The sequence below is a fragment of the Berghia stephanieae genome, chromosome 4 (genome assembly GCF_034508935.2).
Source record: "Berghia stephanieae isolate SIO BIC M18660-M18661 chromosome 4, UCSD_Bste_1.3, whole genome shotgun sequence".
In the NCBI taxonomy this organism is placed as follows: domain Eukaryota; kingdom Metazoa; phylum Mollusca; class Gastropoda; order Nudibranchia; family Aeolidiidae; genus Berghia; species Berghia stephanieae.
The window spans coordinates 6,413,108-6,434,011 of NC_088363.1; the positions used below are offsets into that span (position 1 = coordinate 6,413,108).

A 20,904-nucleotide genomic window follows, 5' to 3' on the forward strand; every position below is an offset into this window, starting at 1 on the left:
CTGATGCACTTCTTGGGAACAAAGAGAGGAAGTTTGAGGGACAGATGTGAGAAGCAGGTAGAAGCAGGTATCCATCGAGATAGATAGCATGATACATACATAATACATTATAGGTTATATATATATATATATATATATATATATATATATATATATATATATATATATATATATATATATATATAGATAGATAGATAGATAGATAGATAGATTGGTTAGATAGATAGATATACAGATAGATAGATAGATAGATAGATAGAAAGATAGATAGATAGATAGATAGATAGATAGATAGATAGATAGATAGATAGATAGATAGATTGATAGATAGATAGATAGATAAATTGACAGACAGATAAATAGACCGATGGTTAGATATGAAAGGGAACGGTATTTAAAAGTCTTATCTGAACTTCATTTATAAACTTCTTACTGTAATTTCATATCGTAACAAAGAACTGTAGATACGACCTTTTAACAATAGCAGCTCACCGACTACATCACAAAATTGCTTTTCATCTCAGGCTATTTTGTTGTCAAGTATATGAAACTTGATGAAAAAAGAAAATCTCTCTCTCTCTCTCTCTCTCTCTCTCTCTCTCTCTCTCTCTCTCTCTCTCTCTCTCTCTCTCTCTCTCTCTCTCTCTCTCTCTCTCCCTCTCTGTCTCTCTCTCTCTCACTCTCCCTCTCTCTTTCTCTCTCTCTCCCTTTCTCTCTCTTTTAACGGACAGGTTAGCATTTTACACCTCAGTACGATGAGAGAATGTGAGTAGATTGCCTTCTCCAAGGACTCAACTATGCGCCGAGCGAGGCTCGAACCCCGGACTTCCGTTCCGAAAGCGAGTGTCATACCAGTAGACCTCATAGCTACACATTTACTCTCATTAAGATCAGCATAAAGTAGCCCTTCAGAGCCACTATTCCTAAGAAGCCGGAGTTGATTCCGGTTTCCGTTGCGTGAAGCGGACAAAAGCAATTGCTTGCTACTCTTTAGATAGAACTCTAGTACTTTCCCCTAGATCTAACAGACCCAGCTACCCAATCATTTCTGGATGAGAGTGGGTCGGACAAAAAAAAAAGAATCTTGACTTCATCTAAGATTGATCTCTGTCCCTTTCCATATGAAACGTATGCTCTACCAACTGAGCTATGAGGACCCGCCCCCACCCCCCCCTCCCCTCCCCACCTTTTTCAGCATACCGATCAGCTTACCAGACCAGTAACAGGGTTATCTCAGTGTGAAAAAAATGTAATAGAGCCTTAAATGTATCTTGTCCTGTACTACGAGTTGAGTCTTGCTGTTGAGTTGCGACGCCTTGTAAAGCGGTTTGAGCTCATTTTGCTGAGATTATGCTACACAATATGGCGTGTTTTTTGGGTTTTTAATTGCTTTTTTATTATATAATCTGTCCCGAGTTTCAACAATATGAAAATCTTAAGCAATCATGCAAGGGCAAGGGAAGGGACATAAACGTGAATTTAAAATTACAAGCAATAGAATTTAATTTGTTCTCTCCCTTGAATTGGTATGATAATAATATTATAATATTATCGTTATTTTCAGAATATACTCACATATAGATAGTATGCAGATGACGTCACTCAGGCCTTTGTTGTTGTTTTTGCCATCCGCGTTTGTGAGTTGTTCTCACTAAACTGTATTAACCAGTCTATAAAAGTTCATGGTTACACAGAGTTTGTGTGTTGGTTCGTTATACTTCCGGATGGCAATGTTGTGAACTCCTTGTCCAAGCGCATTCTATCTATTCCTCAATGTCAAGATTAAACGAAGCAAATCAGAAATTGATGTCTAATCTTGAAAAAAAAAATAAACGGGGGTCCCGATAGCTCAGTTGGTAGAGCACGCTCTTCACTTGCTAAGGGACCAAGATCGATCCCAGATGCAGTCGAGATTTTTTTCTGCATCCCCCTTCCCCCACCTGTCCACCTTATATTGATTGGGTAGCTGGGTCTGTTAGATCTGGAGGAAAGTATTTTGCAATAGACTAGCGTGGCTATGGGCTCTAGTGGTATGGCACTCGCTTTCGTATCGGAAGGTCCTGGGTTCGAGCCTCACGCTCGGCTCATAGTTGAGCCCTTGGAAAAGGCTCTTTACTCACATTCTCTCATCGTACTCAGGTGTAAAATGAGTACCTGGCCGTTAACAGCGTTGTCTTTGTCCAAAAAATTGTAATATCGCCTAACAGGCGTCATGTCCCGTCCTCCATATTACATGTTGCTGTTGACCAGGGACCTCTTGTTAAGCGCTTTGAGCACATTTAGTGGATATTGCACTATATAAAGCTCAATTATTATATTCGAATTATTATAGCGTTTTATCCAAAGGATAGCAAGCAATTGCTATTGTCCTTTACACGCTATAGAAACCGGGATAAACTCCGGCTCTATGGGCCTAATGGCTCTGAAGGACTACTTTAAAAAATGTTCATCAGATCCTTCTGATGTCGACTATTCTGTCAATTGACTAGAGACGACGTGCACTTATTTGCAGGTCTGATAACCCAATTCCTTATGGGGCCATTCATTGTTGTAATGAAAATCTAAAAAAAATATGAGCCAAAATATTGTACGTTACAACAATGTAAACTAGTAGGCCCATAAGTGAGTTCGGATGTCAGACCTGCATATATGTACACGTCGACTAGAGACTGCAATGTCGTTTTTTTAAAAAGTGTTATCAAAATAGGGAATGAGATTAGCGGAAGAGTAGCGTCCCTTGATTGGACGTCAGCTTACAGAGAGAACATCAATTTGGTTTTGAAGTGTCTCAAGCCGCTTTCACCGGAAGCGAGGACGAGAGACGCATGCGCACAACCAACATGACGTTCTGTCTCTAATAACTTTTCCGCCGGTGACGTCACAGACTATGGGTGACGTCCAATCAAGGGACGCTACTCTTCCGCTAATCTCATTCCCTATAGCATAGAAAGAAAAAGAAAGAGAAAAAATAGAAAGAATTTTTTTTTAAATAGCCAAAGAAGGCATTCGGGGTATTCGGGTGATGTATGGTGAAGGCAATTGGATTCAATAGTCTGATGTCACGCCCCCCGGCAACGGCGGTCATCTTGGTTCTAAACAAAGAAAATCATTACTTTTTATTCTTCAAGCTGGCCAAAACTTTTCATATGTCTTGTGATCAGAATGTGTAAAAGTCAAAACATGATCAAATTTATGTTTTTTTCCCCCCTCTGGATACGCTTTTATGCTCGCCGGAGAAATATTTGATACGGGCGTCCGCCATTGTTCCGATAGTTTAGAGCCGGTGTTACTAAGTTACCATGCGTCATTAGGAAGGAAGTGACGTTACGACTATTGAATCCTAGTGTAAGCAAAACATGCGACAGACAACCTTTGAACTCACGCAATCCTAGAGAGTAAATGTGCGACAATGTGGTCTAGTGGTATGACACTCGCTTTCGTTCGGAAGGTCCTGGGTTCGAGCCTCGCGCTCGGCGCATAGTTGAGTACTTGGAATAGGCTCTTTACTCACTTTCTCTCACCGTACTCAGGTGTAAAATGAGTACCTGGCGTTGTCTTTGTCCGAAATATTGTATTATCGCCTAACAGGCGGCATGTCCCGTCCTACATGTTAAATGCTGCTGTTGACCAGGGACCCCTTGTAAAGCGCTTTGAGCACATTTAGTGGATATTGCGCTATGTAAAGCTCAATTTTATTGTATTTAATTTTTAAACATGCGACAGACAGCCTTTTAACTCACTCAATCCTAGAGATTTTTTTGCTACTTTTCAAAATTGGAAAAATGTAGAAAAAATGAGCGTGTACATAGATATTTTTATTCAACTACCATTAACATTGTTAAAACTAAAAAAGAAAAATCGCTTTTATACTACGCCTATAATTTGTTTTAGAAAAATGTGATAAATAGGCATGGGGTAAAAGTAACCCGAGTAGACTACGGATATAGTCGGTGTTAGGGTTGAGTGAGTTAATGATAATTTTTTTTGGTTCTAAATTCTATCAACCAGACAATAAACGGTTATTAAGGCTTCACATAGTTTTATTATGTTGTTACGTAATATCCGGCTGGCAGATGTTGTGAGTATTTTACCTATAGATAGTATGCGCTTGGCCAAGGAGTTCACAACATTGCCATCCGGAAGTATAACGGACCAACACACAAACTCTGTGTAACCATGAACTTTTATAGTCTGGTTAATACAGTTTAGTGAGAACAACTCACAAACGCGGATGACAAAAACAATAACAAAGGCCTGAGTGACGACATCTGCATACTATCTATAGCATCGCATCAATAGAAGGAACGAACTTGACGTTACTCTCAGCTCTTTGTTGTTGTTTTTAGGCATACATTTTAATGATTAGTTCTCACTAACTTGTACTAATCAGACTGAAATCGGTTAAGGGGCGGTTTGGGTCTAATTATTGGGAAAATCCTTCGAAAAATTGATTTTGAGATTTTGGTGGAAATTGATATTTTATTATCTTAGAAATAATATAATCGAAGTCCAAATTCTTAAAGTAGACTATAAAGGCATGAAAAACACAGTCGAAAATGGTACAGGTAGTAAGAAAAGTGTGAAAAACGGGAAGCTATTTTGCTATTTTCTCAAATTGTCATATTTCTAAGGGTATGGGATACTGTGTCAAACGTTTCTCAGAATCTATTCAATGAAATTGTCTGAAAATTTCCACAGTTATGACAGAGATAATGTATTGTGTCACCATAGAGAGATTTTTTTTTTGGATAAGATATGTGAATTTTGAATTATAATCCTAATTCTGAATTTTTAACATCAATTTTGTCATAACATTTTGATTCTCAACTTTGTAATGATCTAATAAAAATTCCATATGCTAAAGCCGTAAAGTCTCTCTATGGTGACACACTATGGTACAATGTTGACAAGAGGGAAGGAAGAATATGGAGGTCATTCCTTCATTAGTTTTTGTGGAACGTTTGCCACAAGATTGTTGTATTTCTTTCAATGTCAGACCCCCAAATCAGATCGCAAAATGGGTATCAACACAGATAATTAAAAATTTTCACCATGAATTTTGTTTTTTAACCTATATTGACAATACAGAATGATTAAAACCGCCCAATATAGGTAATTTAATTTTTTTTAGAGAAGACCCAAACCGCCCCTTAAGGCTTCGCATACTTTTGTGTGTTGTTGTGTTATATCCGACTGGTGGATGTTGTGAGTATTTTACCTAAACGCATAGCATCAATTGATTCATTGTGTTGCCAGCTATAAGTACTCTGCCGTTCTTTGGAAAAAACCCATATTTCAACATTTGGCCAGAAAACTCGTCCTTCAAATATCGATCGAGTTAAATGACCCTCATCTTGGCAAAAAAAAAAGTCTCAAACCTGGGACTTCGCGACGTCTGAGGAAAGATCCTGGTTTTTGTTCCTGGTCGTTAGTCGATCGTTAACGTTCGGGGAACTTCTTCGTTAACTCACTATTGTCAATTATTATCAATCCTATCGTCACAATGGTCTAATATGCAGCGACCTTTATACCTATATGTGTATGTATGTGTGTATGTTAGTGCTGGGCGGGTACCCGGGTACCAGCGGATACCCGCGGGTAATAAAGTTAAACTGAGTACTCGGGTAAAAGGGGCGGGTAGCGGGTACCCGCTTCAACAAATGGAAACCGAACTGAGAGTGATAATTGGATGTAATACAATTTTGATTTACATATTTACATTTACATGACATTTTTTCAAAAGATTTTCCTCCTTTATTTTTCAATTACATTGATTTTTTTGTTTTGTTTTATTTGTTAACACACATTAGATTCAATTTTGGAATCAACAGATTAAGACTATATATTAGTTCTTATCTTTTAAAGGAATCTCAGGTTGTTTTTTGTTGGTTTGTTTGTTTGTTTGATTGTTTGTTTTTGGGTTTGTTTTTTTTGTTTCATTTTAATTAATTATCCTTGTTTCTTACTTCAGTTTCGTTTCATTTGTTGTATTAAATAATAAATAATAAATGAATAAAAAAACATATTTAAAGAATAACTCCCCCCCCCCCCCTTTCACACACAAAAAACATTTTTTTTTTGGGTCAAAAAGTCACTCCTGCCACGGGTACCCGCGGGTACCCGGGTATCAGACCACTACCCGTGTATTACCAGGGTAATGATTTGGGCGGGTAGTCCCAGCACTGGTGTATGTATCACTGTCTATGTGTGTTAATGTGTGTGTGTTGTGTGTAGTAATCTAGCCCTTTGTACAATTGGTACATTCATACTGATAAGAGCCATTTTTATATATGCTGCTGTACTTTGAAAAAACACATTTAAAATTTGGCCAGAAAAAACGTCCTTCAAATATCGATCGTTTAATGTGACCTTCACCTTGTCCAAAACTCTCAAATTTGGGAATTCATTGCAGATTTCCCTGAAGTCCCAGGTTTGAGAGTTTTTGACAAGGTGAATGTCATTTCAATTGATCGATGTTTGAAGGACGAGTTTTCTGGCCAATTTTTTAAAATCATGTTTTATTCACAATGTGATAGAATGGAATTCTTACGACTGATAGCGTAGCCTTTGTCAATACATGCCTCTTACCTATAGATAGAATGCGCTTGGCCAAGGAGTTCACAACATTGCCATCCGGAAGTATAACGGACCAACACACAAACTCTGTGTAACCATGAACGTTTATAGTCTGGTTAATACAGTTTAGTGAGAACAACTCACAAACGCGGATGGCAAAAACAATAACAAAGGCCTGAGTGACGTCATCTGCATACTATCTATAGTCACTTTTGGGACATGCCAAATAGCCGAATCAATGAGCCCCACAGTTTTGTGAGCATTTGCCATAATATAAAGACACCGTAATGATAGGAATTGTTTTGTTTTTATATTTTTACTTGAAAGAGAAAAAAAAAAACAACAAACAAACAGGTATTTAAAATTTTGGACAGAAAACTCGTCCTTCACATGACAATCGATTAGAATGATCCTCATCTTGCCAAAAAAAAAATATCCTCAAACCTGGGGCTTCATGGAGGACTTTAAAAAAGTCCCAGGTTCGAGAGTTTTTGATAAGATGTGGTTCATTAAATCGATCGATATTTGAAGTAGGAGTTTTCTGTCCAAAATTTCAAATACGTGTTATTTATTTATTTATTTATTTATTTATTTATTTATTTATTTTTTTATTTATTTATTTATTTATTTATTTATTTATTTATAGGAAGATTATAGATTCAGAGGTTTGTCGGTTCTTGCAAGACACATGTCATGTAAGTCCAAGGGAAATTAGTTCATGCAAGACACATGTCATGTAAGCACAAGGAAAATTAGTTCTTGCAAGACACATGTCATGTAAGCACAAGGAAAATTAGTTCTTGCAAGACACATGTCATGTAAGCACAAGGGAAATTAGTTCTTGCAAGACACATGCCATGTAAGCACAAGGAAAATTAGTTCTTGCAAGACACGTGTCATGTAAGCACAAGGGAAATTAGTTCTTGCATGACACATGCCATGTAAGCACAAGGGAAATTAGTTCTTGCAAGACACATGCCATGTAAGCACAAGGGAAATTAGTTCTTGCAAGACACATGCCATGTAAGCACAAGGGAAATTAGTTCTTGCAAGACACATGCCATGTAAGCACAAGGGAAATTAGTTCATGCAAGACACATGTCATGTAAGTCCAAGGGAAATCAGTTCTTGCAAGACACATGTCATGTAAGTCCAAGGGAAATTAGTTCTTGCAAGACACATGTCATGTAAGTCCAAGGGAAATTTGTTCATGCAAGACACATGTCATGTAAGTCCAAGGAAAATTAGTTCATGCAAAACACATGTCATGTAAGTCCAAGGGAAATTAGTTCTTGCAAGACACATTACGCCATGCAAATCGACACAGGAAAAGAGTCATGTAAACACAAGGGAAATTAAGATGGCATATTTAGTTTAAGAGAAGGATTTGACAGAGGAAATGGACGCTACCTCTGTATCTAGTCTGAGACGAACTCATAGCCTCTATGGATCTTTGACGAAATGGACGCTACCTCTGTATCTCGTCTGAGACAAACTGATAGCCTCTATGGATCTTTGCCGAAATGGACGCTATCTCTGTATCTAGTCTGAGACAAACTGATAGCCTCTATGGATCTTTGCCGAAATGGACGCTACCTCTGTATCGAGTCTGAGACAGATAGCCTCTATGGATCTTTGCCGAAATGGACGCTACCTCTGTATCGAGTCTGAGACAAACTGATAGCCTCTATGGATCTTTGCCGAAATGGACGCTACCTCTGTATCGAGTCTGAGACAAACTGATAGCCTCTATGGATCTTTGCCGAAATGGACGCTACCTCTGTATCGAGTCTGAGACAAACTGATAGCCTCTATGGATCTTTGCGAAATGGACGCTACCTCTGTATCGAGTCTGAGACAAACTGATAGCCTCTATGGATCTTTGCCGAAATGGACGCTACCTCTGTATCGAGTCTGAGACAAACTGATAGCCTCTATGGATCTTTGCCGAAATGGACGCTACCTCTGTATCGAGTCTGAGACAAACTGATAGCCTCTATGGATCTTTGCCGAAATGGACGCTACCTCTGTATCGAGTCTGAGACAAACTGATAGCCTCTATGGATCTTTGCCGAAATGGACGCTACCTCTGTATCTGGTCTGAGACAAACTCATAGCCTATAATATGGATCTTTGCCGAAAATGAGCATAAATTATGGTTACATTTGTCGACACCGTGTTATGTAATTTCATTAGCCTGACACTGACCATCAAATGACGTCAAAAGACAAGTCTCTGACCACAAAAGAAAACAAATCGTGATTTGTATTCAACACTTCAACCTATGGGATCACTATTATAGACTCACTAGGCGCGTAGCCATCGTTCACATCCAGCCTGACACTGACCAAAAAATGATGTCAAATGACAAGTCTCTGGCCACAAAAGAAAACAAATCGTGAGTTGTATTCAATAGTTCAACCAATGGGATCACTTGTTTCCTTGAACACTACAAACGACAACTCACTGGACGTGCAAAAACCTAAAGAATGACATCAAACTATAAGTCCTAGTGGCTATAATTTAACGATGGCTATGGTAGGCGGTCCATAAACCTAAAAATGACGTCTAAATATGGGTCTTAGATGGTGTTAGTGTCAGGCCGTAGCCATCGTTATGTTATAGCTTGATACTGAAATCCAAAAGGACTGGCAGTTTGACGTCATTATTTGGTTTTTGCACCGCCTAGTGAGTTGTCGTTAGTAGAGCTCATGGAAACAAGTCATTTCATTGGTTGAACTATTGAATACAACTCACGATTTGTTTTCCTTTGTGGCAAAAGACTGGCATTTTGATGTCATTTTTTGGTCAGTGCCAGGCCATAACTTTACGAAGGCCACGATGCAAGGCGGTCCATAAACCTAAAAATGAGGTCAAAATTTGAGTCTTAGATGGTTTTAGTGTCAGGCTGTCAGTTAACGATGGCTACGGTCAGTCTCGGGCAATGGCTTGATGAAGGCCACGGACTGACTCGTCTGCTAGGCATGTTATCAAGATAGCTCTGCCTGATAGCCACACATCTGATGACATCATAGCAACACACTTGAGTGTAATGTTTTATCATTTACCCTTCGTATCCACTTCAAAAGTAGGTCAGATTAGATAAGAGCGTTTTGTAACAGATTCTTACCTTTAACTTCTTACTCTGTGGCGTCACGGTCTTAGGATCTTGTGACAACCTCAAGCGACATCAAATGTGGTCATTGACAGGATGGGCGACTATTATAGCAGAATCCAAGCCTAGACAGTTTGTATCACACGCCCCCCCCCCCCCCCCCCCGCATTAGCCCTCTATAAATGGCTATCTGCCGCACTCTTGAAAAACTTGTATTTGAAATTTTGGCCAGAAATCTCATCCGTCGATTACAATGACCCTAATCTTGGTAAAAAAAACCCACTCAAACTTGGATCGAAGTATCGGGTTTGAGCGTTTTTGACAAGATGAGGTACAAAAATATATTGAAAAAATTAATATTTCAGAGCCTATATGCCCATGGAGCCAGGGTTTGTCCCGGTTTCTAAAGCGTGAAACAGACAATACCAATTGCTTACTGTCCTTTGGATAGGACTCTAATCTACGACAATAACGTGCTTTCCGCCAGATCAAACAGACCCAGCTACCTAATCACTGCTGGATGAATAGGCTGCGTGGATAACAAGGGGGGGGGGGGAGGGTATGAAAACAAATAATGACTTCACACGTGATCGACCTCGGCCCTTTGGGTGTGAAGCGAGTGCTCTACCAATGGAAGCGATCTATATTCATGTTTTCGTCTTCCATCACATGATTTGTTGCTGTAAAACAATAGACAGGTAGATAACCACGCCTCTCGGCGTAAACAATGGCAGTGATTGGCAGACACAGCAAACTACACAGGCTTTACTATCGATGGTATGTGTTTAAGTAAAATACCCATTGTTCTACCGCTTGATCAATAGATAGTATGCAGATGACGTCACTCAGGTCTTTGTTATTGTTTTTGCCATCCGCGTTTGTGAGTTGTTCTCACTAAACTGTATTAACCAGACTATAGATAGTTCGAAGATGACGTCACTTCATGGCCTTTGTAGTTTTTGCCATCCGCGATTGTGAGTTGTTCTCACAAAACTTGTTAACCAGACTTATAAAGTTCATGGTTACAACAGTTTGTGTGTAGGTCCGTTATACTTCCGGATGGCAATGTTGTGAACTTCTTGGCCAAGCGCATTCTATCTATAGAACTAACACAGAAAACTATGTCTAAATTTAAACGTTAATAATCCGATCAAGAAAATCATGTGATAACTAGTCACCCTGTTTGATTGGTCAAAAATTTACTGGTTAATTAACCGGTGGAGTTTTGACCAATCAAAACATAGAAATTATGACACACCTTCGCACGTGCTCGGACGAACATAGTTGTTTGTTTATAAACAATAACGTGAATGAAATAGACCTCTCTCTGGTCGTTGTTATTGTTTTCATACCGCCAAATGGGTGACTAGTTATCACATGATTTTCTGGATCACACTATAAACGTTTAAGTTAACACATAGTTTTCTGTGATGGTTCTATTGATCAAGCGGTAGAACAGTGACTATTTTACATCGATAGTAAAACATGTGTAGTTCGCTATGTTATCCAATCACTGTCATTGTTTACATTATGACGGCTGTCCGAGAGGCGTGGTTATCTAGGTGTCTTTAGATAGTATGCGGATGACGTCACTCAGGCCTTTGTTATTGTTTTTGCCATCCGCGTTTGTGAGTTGTTCTCACTAAACGGTATTAACCAGACTATAAAAGTTCATGGTTACACAGAGTTTGTGTGTTGGTCCGTTATACTTCCGGATGGCAATGTTGTGAACTCCTTGGCCAAGAACATTCTATCTATTGGACATTTCTCAATGCATCTAAACACGCTGCTTTGTTTATGAAAGTTGTAAACATACCCATGAGCCATGCTGAGCAAAATGACCAATTGTAACGTGGGTATTTCTCGAACTGTAACACTTTTCACAATGTGTGTCATTTCGAGCACACTTTGAAATTTGACCAATGACCTCGAGCACATGGAATTGTAATTTAATCATGCCATTGAGCTTTAATTATGAATGCGCTTGGCCAAGGGAGTTCGCAATCATGCCATCCGAAAGTATAACGACCAACACACAAATTCTGTGTAATACCATGAACGTTTTAGTCAGGTTAATACAGTTTCGTGAGACACTCAAACGCGGATGTCAAAACAATAAAAAGGCCTGATAGACGCTCATCTGCATACTATCTATAGGAAACCCGATAATAATATATAAATGAGTAAGAAATAATATGGAATCGTATCTTGTATGCATACGGATATTTTATTATATGAACAAATGGTAGCGTTATATAGTTAGAGTATAAAACATGAATATCACAGCTATAACACTTGTGGCTATACATTTCTATACATAACATGTGATAAAAATATAATACAGAGAAAATAGTGGAACGAATTTTCTGATTCATTATTTTCTGAGTAATGGCAGAAATGGAAATTAATTCTAGCATTAACTACAACCTTTTGTCCTTGGAAAAACAATTAGCCATATTGTTTACTTTGCGGCGCTGCGCTGCGGTTGACGCCTGGGTTGTTTTAGGCTTTTCTTAAGGCGATATACCTTAAAGAGATATTTCCTCAAGGTGTGAAGAAAAAGTCTCTTTAATATCTTTTCTAAAAAGATAAAAGAATTATGTAGATTAAATGACAATCCTTGGGATATTCTGAAGTATTTCTTCCATATATTCCTCTATGGCAAACATTCCAATTTACATAGATAAGTATTTCACGTCATCCGATTAAGTATTCTCACGTATTTAAAATTTTGGCCAGAAAACTTGTCCTTCAAATATCAATCGATTAAAACGACCCTATCATCTTGTCAAAAGCTCTCAAACCTGAGACTTTATATGAAGGACTCGGTGCCAGTCCCAGGTTTGAGAGTTTGTGACAAGATGAGGGTCATTTTAATCGATCGATGGTTGAAGGACGAGTTTTCTGGTCACAATTTTAGAGTTTGTGTTTTTACAAAGTTAGGTAGTTTTATAATTGATTCAATATTGACTCTATACAATACTATCGTCATCACATGCCGTGTTGAAGAATAGAGGGTGGAATGTGTAACACATCTATGACGTCACTCGGGTCTTTGTTGTTGTTTTTTGCCATCCGCGTTTTTGATTAAATTCTCACTAAACTGTATTAACCAGGGACTAGTAAACGTTATATAACGGTACACAAAGTTTTGTTTGTGGTTCGTTCGTAGCATAAAAAAAAAAAAATGTTGTAACCATCGAAGTTTATTAAAGTTGGTTAGTAATACAGTTTACATGACAGGATGAATTACTCATAAACATGGACAGCAAAAAAAAAAAAAAACAAACAAACAAAACCAATAACAAAGACCTGAGTGACGTCATCTTTGTTCTATCTTTTTGGAGAGGTCACTTTCACACCATTCGGCCCATGGAGTTGAAGTTTATCAAGGTTTCTATAGCGTGAAACTACGGACAATATCAATAGTTTTCTATCCTCAAAATACTTTCCGCCATATCTAACAGGCTCAGCTACCCAATCACTGCTGGGTGGATAGCTGATAGGGGTGGGGTGAGTAGGAAAAAATTAAAACTCGACTTCGCCCGGCATCGAACTCGGTCACTTTGCGTGCGAAGTGAGTGCTCTATCTACTGAGCTATCGTGACCCACTACTTACGAGTATAATAAAGAGATGAATTTCGATACCTGTTATGTTTCATTTTTACATTCATAGAATTTCTCTGTATTTAAACCATAATACAACATTATATATATATTGATAAAAATATAAAATTTTAATGTATAATTATAATAAATAAATTTTTATTGATAGTAATAAAAGAAGGAAATTCTCTGAAAGTTAGATAAATGCGCTTGCAAGGATTAACATTGCATCCGAATAAACGGACCACACCAAACTCTGTGAACCATGAACTTTATGATGCTTTAAGTCAGTTAGTGAGAACAACTCACAAACGCGGATGGCAAAACAATAACAAAGGCCTGAGTGACGTCATCTGCATACTATCAATAGATAGAATTAGAACGAAGTTTTTTTTAACTTGAGCTTTTATAAAGGACAATATTCACTAAACGTGTTTAAGGGGTACCTGACCAACATCAATACGTAATGCGTAGAACGAGACGACATGATGCCTTTAAGGCGATAGTGCATTTATTTGCAGACAGAGACAACGCTTTTAACAGCCAGGTACTCATTTTACACATGTGTACGATGAGGAGAGAATGTGAGTAAAGAGCCTTTTCCAAGGACTCAACAATGCGCCGAGCGAGACTCGAACCCAAGACCGTCTGATCCGAAAGCGAGTGTTACACCACACGACCACATAGCCGCGCACACATATATTTAGAGAGTTCAAGAGGTTATAATTGTCTTCATTATCTTATTATAACACATCTAATCCTGAGTGTTTTTGAAGTACGGCTTTCCGTATTGAGTCCAACGTGTCAAATGATAATGGGACAGCTTGGCTCAGCGGTTCAGTCTTAGCTTCGTACACAAAAGGTACCGAGTTCGACTATCTACCCGCCTCGTTGTGTGGCCTAGAGCAAGTCACCTCGCCCTAGCTCATTTTGCGGCTCTACACTGCGGCTGACGCCTGGGTTATTCCATTCTTCCATTGGAATAGACCCGGTTGAAAATTAGTATCAACTCATTGTTTTTTATTTGGAGCGCACTTGACTGATTTAAAAGCCAACTCACCATACGAGTAGGCTACAATAAGCGTTTTGTCTTCATGCTATCCTATAATACTCTGCCAAAAAAGGTTTTAAAGAAAAAAGAAAAGAATTTTTAAAAATGGACAGAAAAACTTAAATTTCAAACATCCGTTGATTGAAATGACCTTCAACTTGTCAAACATTCTCAAACCTGAGATTTCAGAGAAGTGTCAGATTTGAGAGATTTGACAAGTTTGATGTCATTTCAATCGTCGGGATTTGAAAGAAAATTTTTCTGGCCAAATTGGAAAAATAGATTTTCATGATTTCTAGCCAAAATGTAAAAAAATTGGTTTTGATATTTTGCTAAATTCTGGTGTCATGTTGAGAGGAAAACAGCCCGTGACAGGTACAAAGAGTTTCATGAGAGTCAACTGTTTTCAATCTCGAAAGTTCTGTGAGGATTCAAGTTTGTGCCTTGTTGACTAGTTTTTTGTTATTATTGTGCGTCTAAGGTCCCGGATTCGAGCCTCGCTCGGTGTATAGTTGAGTCCTTGGAAAAGACTCTTTACTCACATTCTTTCATCGTACTCAGGTGTAAATTGAGTAGCTGACCGCCAACAGTGTTCGGTGCAATTCGAATATTAATCTGATTGAATTTTTCATCGTAAGTTTACTAAAAATGCCTCATTTTATGACAAATTATAACAAAGATGGAGGATAGGGCTGTGATTATTATATTATTTGATTTAATCATAAAATATCATATTGTATTGTCACCATTCTAGAGAACTAAAGCACTTTAAATAGGAACAATACACTTCAACAGTCGTAACGTCACTTCCTTCCTTATGACGCATGGTAACTTAGTAACACTGGCTCTAATCTATCGGAACAATGGCGGACGCCCGTATGAAATATTTCTCCGGCGACCATAAAGCGTATCCAGAGGAAAAAAAAACACATAATTTGATCATGTTTTGACTTTTACACATTCTGATCACAAGGCATATAAAAAGTTCTAGCCAGCATGAAAAATAAAAAGTCATGATTTTCTTTGTTTAGAACCAAGATGGGCGCCGTTGCCGGGCGGCGTGACATCAGACTATTGAATCGTATTTTCCCTGGGATTTCAAAGATGTGTTCAATATATGATTTACTTAGATACCCGTTTTAAATTACATTCTATAGATAGTTCGAAGATGACGTCACTCGGGCCTTTGTTATTGTTTTTGCCATCCGCGTTTGTGAGTTGTTCTCACTAAACTGTATTAATCAGACTATAAGAGTTCATGGTTACACAGAGTTTGTGTGTTGGTCCGTTATACTTCCGGATGGCAATGTTGTGAACTCCTTGGCCAAGCGCATTCTAACTATAGAAAGATCTTAGTTGACGTCACTCCGGCCTTTGTTATTGTTTTTGCCATCCGCGTTTATAAGTACTTCTCACTTAACTGTATTAACCAGACTATAGATAGTATGCAGATGACGTCAGTCAGGTCTTTGTTATTGTTTTTTGCCATCCGCGTTTATGAGTAATGCTCACTCGACTGTATTAACCCGACTATAAACGTTCATGGATACACCAGTTTTGTGTGTTGGTCCGTTATACTTCCGGATGGCAATGTTATGAGCTTCTTAGCCCAGCGCATAATATCTATAGATAGTTCGAAGATGACGTCACTATCTATAGATAGAATGCGCTTGGCCAAGGAGTTCACAACATTGCCATCCGGAAGTATAACGGACCAACACACAAACTCTGTGTAACCATGAACTTTTATAGTCTGGTTAATACAGTTTAGTGAGAACAACTCACAAACGCGGATGGCAAAAACAATAACAAAGGCCTGAGTGACGTCATCTTCGAACTATCTATCAACCTTCAAGTCTACACACAGTTTTGTGTGTTGGTGCGTTATACGTCCGGATGGCAATGTTGTGAGCTTTTAAGCCCAGCGCATACTATCTATAGGACATATGATGTCATATCCACAATCCATTTTTATCCAACCCTACTCTGAAAAGAAAAACAAACAAACTAGTATTTAAACTTTATGATCAGAAAACTCGTCCTTCAAATATCGATCTATTAAAATTACTCTCATCTTGGTAAATACTCTCAAACCTGGGACTTCCGTGAAGTCTCAGGTTTTGATATTTATGTGACAAGATGATGATCATTTTATTTCATCAAAATTTGAAGGACGGGTTTTCTGGTCTAAGTTTTTAATAATAGTTTTCTTTTCAGAGTAAGGTTGTGTTGTCGTTAGCTTGGGACTCCTAATAAAGCACTTTGAACTCCTTGTCAAACACTTAAGCAAATCCAGTGTATATCACAGCACATGAAAGCACGGGTAATCTCATATAAGTCTACTGTTACAAGTATCTTTAATATTTGGACTCTATAGAAAATAATCCGGGATATTCCTTTGAACGTTTCCAGTTCCTTGCCTCGGTGCGTGGTCAAACTGCTTCAACGAACTGGTCCCGTCCTCGTAGATCTCCATAATAGCCGCCTGGTTCCCTGACCTGTAGCAATAATTTGGAGCACTGAAGACCGTCAGAACGTTCTTGTTGTGGCACCATAGAAATCCTTCCATGACCATCTGATGAGCTCTGGCCACCATTGTTAAATTATTGCTAGTGTTGAACGCTTCCGAGATGTCCTGTCCGAAACAATATCCCGCGCCGCGAGGAGAATACGACCACCCCGGCCGGGCTTCAGGATCGGACCACAGCAGGTCACCGATGGGCGCCTCGTGGTTGACCTCCTCGATGCGGTCCAGGGTTCGAATGTGGTCTAGTGTGTCAATGGAGGGGCTGAGCCCGCCGTGGACGCAAAAGACCTCCCCGTCCACGAGAGCGCAGGGAGGGAGGTAGTCAAAGAGGTCTGTGAATTGTTTCCAGACGTCGGCGGTGCCGTATTTCCGTAGACATTCGTCGTAGAATCCGTAGACTTGGGAGCTTTGACGGCTTTCGTGGTTTCCTCGGAGAATGGTGATTCTGTCTGGATGGCGTATCTGTGGGATGGATATTATGGGATGGAAATTATGGGATGGATATTATCATTGTAAAATAACATCGGGCTTGAATATTTTCTCCGTTGTATGCAGAAAAGAGAAGAAGAAGAAGAAGAAGAAGAAGAAGAAGAAGAAGAAGAAGAAGAAGAAGAAGAAGAAGAAGAAGAAGAAGAAGAAGAAGAAGAAGAAGAAGAAGAAGAAGAAGGAAAGGAAGAAATGAAGGAGAGAAAGAAATGAAGAGGGTTTGTGTTTATATATATATATATATATATATATATATATATATATATATTATATATATATTCAGAGAGATAGATAGTGTGAGTGTCTGTGTGTGTATGTGTGTGTGTGTGTGTGTACGTGTTGGAGAGACATATATAGATATGTAGATGTATAGATAGATTGATTAATAAATAGATAGATAAATATATTTCAAATCATAAAGAATAAAAAAAAAAATTTAAAAAATTTACAAGCAATCTTAGCAAAGAAATTTGCACATTGATTTAACTTCCTTTTTATTTTCTTTCTTTCTTTTTTAATTGGTTTTTTTTTTAAACTCTATTTAACTTTATTCAAAAAAGATATTCAAACAGGGCGCTATTTTCATGTAAATGCTGACACAATCCATAACAGTTCAACGATTGATCTAACGGTCCACTGAATTCACTTCATCAGATCTATTCCGGGCACGACTTCACCGATCAATGAATGCGTGCTTCGCGGATTTTGCTTACAAGTTATTTCGTGTTGGTCTTTTCGTTCCGCCTCATTTAAAGCAATAAGATGCTATGCGTTTAGGTAAAATGCTCGCAACATCCGCCACCCAAATATAACGTATCAAAAACACAAAACTATTCGTAACCGTTAATGTTTATATTCTGATTGATAGAATTTAGTTAGAATTAACTGCTCATAAAAATGGCTGGCTTAAAAACAATAACAAAGAGCTGAGTGACGTCAACTTCGTTCCTTCTATAAATGTTTACCCCATGCCCATCAAAGAAAGCAGCATGCAGCATTTTAAAATGAGAATAGAAATAAACGTTTGTGTAGCGGGTGTCATGGAATCACCATGCTTAATGCGAATCTCAATGCTCCATTTATTCTCTCAGCCAGCCTTATTATGGAATAAAATTTTCATATCATGCAGTAGAAGCAGCCTGCTGTGCGCCCTTTTTGGACAATATCCTTCTTCGCCTATAGCCTGGTACTTATTTTATTTTTAACTTGGCCATTTATATAGCGCAATATCCACTAAACGTGCAGGATTCGTTTTGTAAGGGGTCCCAGCCCAACAACATTTGATATGTAGGACGGGGCATGACGCCTGTTAGGCGATATTAAAATTTTATTTCCGACAGAGACAACGCTGTTAACGACCAGGAACTCATTTTACATTTGAGTACGATGAGAGAATGTGAGTAAAGAATCTTTTCCCAACATTCAATTATATGTCACACAGAGCGAGACTCGAACCCTGGACCTTCCGATCCTCTGATTCATTAGCAAGTTAACGGTTCTGTTTCCAACCTGTAGCGATCGACGAACGACGTGGAAGAAAATGAAGATCTCTCCTCTGAGTCTAAGGACAAATTTTCGTTTTCTTCCAAGTTGTTGGTCGATCGCTATAGATAGTATGCGCTTGGCTAAGAAGCTGATAACATTGCCATCCGGAAGTATAACGGACCAACACACGAAACTGTGTGTATCCATGAACGTTTATAGTCAGGTTAATACAGTTCAGTGAGCATTACTCATTAATTCGGATGGCAAAAAACAATAACAAAGACGAGAGTGACGTCATCTTCGAACTATCTATAGGTTGGGAACGTGACGTTAACTCGCTAATAGAATGTCATATCTAGATAACTAAGCAGTTTCAGTGACCTTTAAAGCAACGAGTAGGGACATGACCTCCACCGAATGGTAGCCCCAACCGGATCGATCGATCGACGAACGACGTGGAAGAAAATGAAGATATCTCCTCAGAGTCTAAGGACATATCTCCGTTTTCTTCCAAGCTGTTGGTCGATCGCTATAGGTTGGGAACGTGACGTTAACTCGCTAATAATATCATAGCTAGATAACTAAACAAATTCACTGACCTTTAAAGCAACGAGTAGAGAAATGACCTCCACAGAATGGTAGCCTCTGTCCACGTAGTCTCCCATGAATAAGTAATTGGTCTCGGGCACATCTCCTCCTATATTGAATAACTCCACCAGGTCGAAGAACTGACCGTGGATGTCCCCGCAGACGGTCACTGGACTAGGCACGCTGACCACGTTGGACTCCTTGGAAAAGACCTCTTTGGCTTTCTGACACAATGACGCCACTTGCTGCTCCGATAGAATATTGCACTGGCGTAGCTGGTCAATCCATTGGTCGATCTCCTTGACCGATGCTGGTTCTACGGTTCTAATGCTGTGGCTAACGGTAGGGGGCTTTGAACACGATGATGATGATGATGATGAGGACGACGATGATGATTTTGATGATGACGATAATGATGATGATGTAGTTGTAGTTTGTGCTGTTACTGTAGTCGTGTATGTTTGTGACGAATGATGATCCAAGCGTGTGCCGAATAAAGGATTGTTCAATACGCTATTTATCATCTCATCGTCATAAAGTTCCTTTAGATTATCTGAATTCTCCATCTTTATGTGTTAAATTTGCATAAATTAATCTCGTTTATAATTAATTTATGCAAAATTTATTAAAAACTGAGAAAATATTCTAATGAAAAAAAAAAAGAAATAAAAGCACAACTTTTTGCAGACGTCTGTCAGTTGGTGTTGTCGTTCGTGGTTTAAATTCTCGACGAAATCTGTTGAAGCCGATATACTTTGTATGGTAAATAGAATAATTTCGTTTCGTTATCCAGGCCAGATTTATCTCCAATGTTTTTAATTTACCCCGCAGTTTTCTAGTTCTTACGATGTTGATAGTCGCTGCTAGTGGTAAAATAATAATAGTAATAATATTAGCACTGGTTGTAAATAAAAGTCTATGGCTTAATCTCAAGTTGTGTTAAATAGAAGCTGTGAAGCGATGGAAGTATCGAAGTACACTGGCTTTGGTCGTGATCTCTCGTCGTATTTATACCCAGTATTCGTCACATGTACCGGTGAAGATAACTTTGTCCCCTATCTTAATTCCGTATAACTGCAAACCCCTCGTCATTCGGATAATGTAAAGTCGTGTAAGCTTAGCACCTTGACAAACACTGATAGCCTTTATATAAGCCAACTAGTTAAATAATAAATCGGTTAATACGCTGATGTTGTGAATAAGCGAGTCGCGCACCGCGTACGCCATGTTAGAACGTTGGCTGAACGTAAAGGTCAACATGACTCATTGGATTCATCGTCATGTTCTATTTTTGGCAACATTGCATCATGGCATCATTGACCCCGACGTGAACTATGGGCTGGTTGGAATGAATGATTTCCATGCATAATGTAAACACACCGATAGCTACAGTTATAGATAGTATGCGCTTGGCTAAGAAGCTCATAATATTGCCATCCGGAAGTATAACGGACCAACACACAAAACTGT

General features: G+C 38.7%; 2 protein-coding genes across 7 annotated transcripts in view; one reads left to right on the forward strand and one right to left on the reverse strand.

Annotated features, from left to right (window-relative positions):
- The window catches only part of LOC144969954 (uncharacterized), a 102,728-nt gene that overhangs the window by 70,564 nt on the left and 11,260 nt on the right, over positions 1 to 20,904 (forward strand). The window lies entirely within an intron of this gene.
- LOC144969952 (serine/threonine-protein phosphatase 2A catalytic subunit alpha isoform-like) lies at positions 15,044 to 20,424 on the reverse strand. The gene is made up of 2 exons (XM_078909040.1): positions 19,446 to 20,424; positions 15,044 to 17,337 (listed from the first exon to the last, which is right to left on the reverse strand). Exons 1-2 carry the CDS (start codon positions 19,998 to 20,000, stop codon positions 16,720 to 16,722), a joined length of 1,173 nt encoding a protein of 390 aa, XP_078765166.1. The 5' UTR covers positions 20,001 to 20,424; the 3' UTR covers positions 15,044 to 16,719.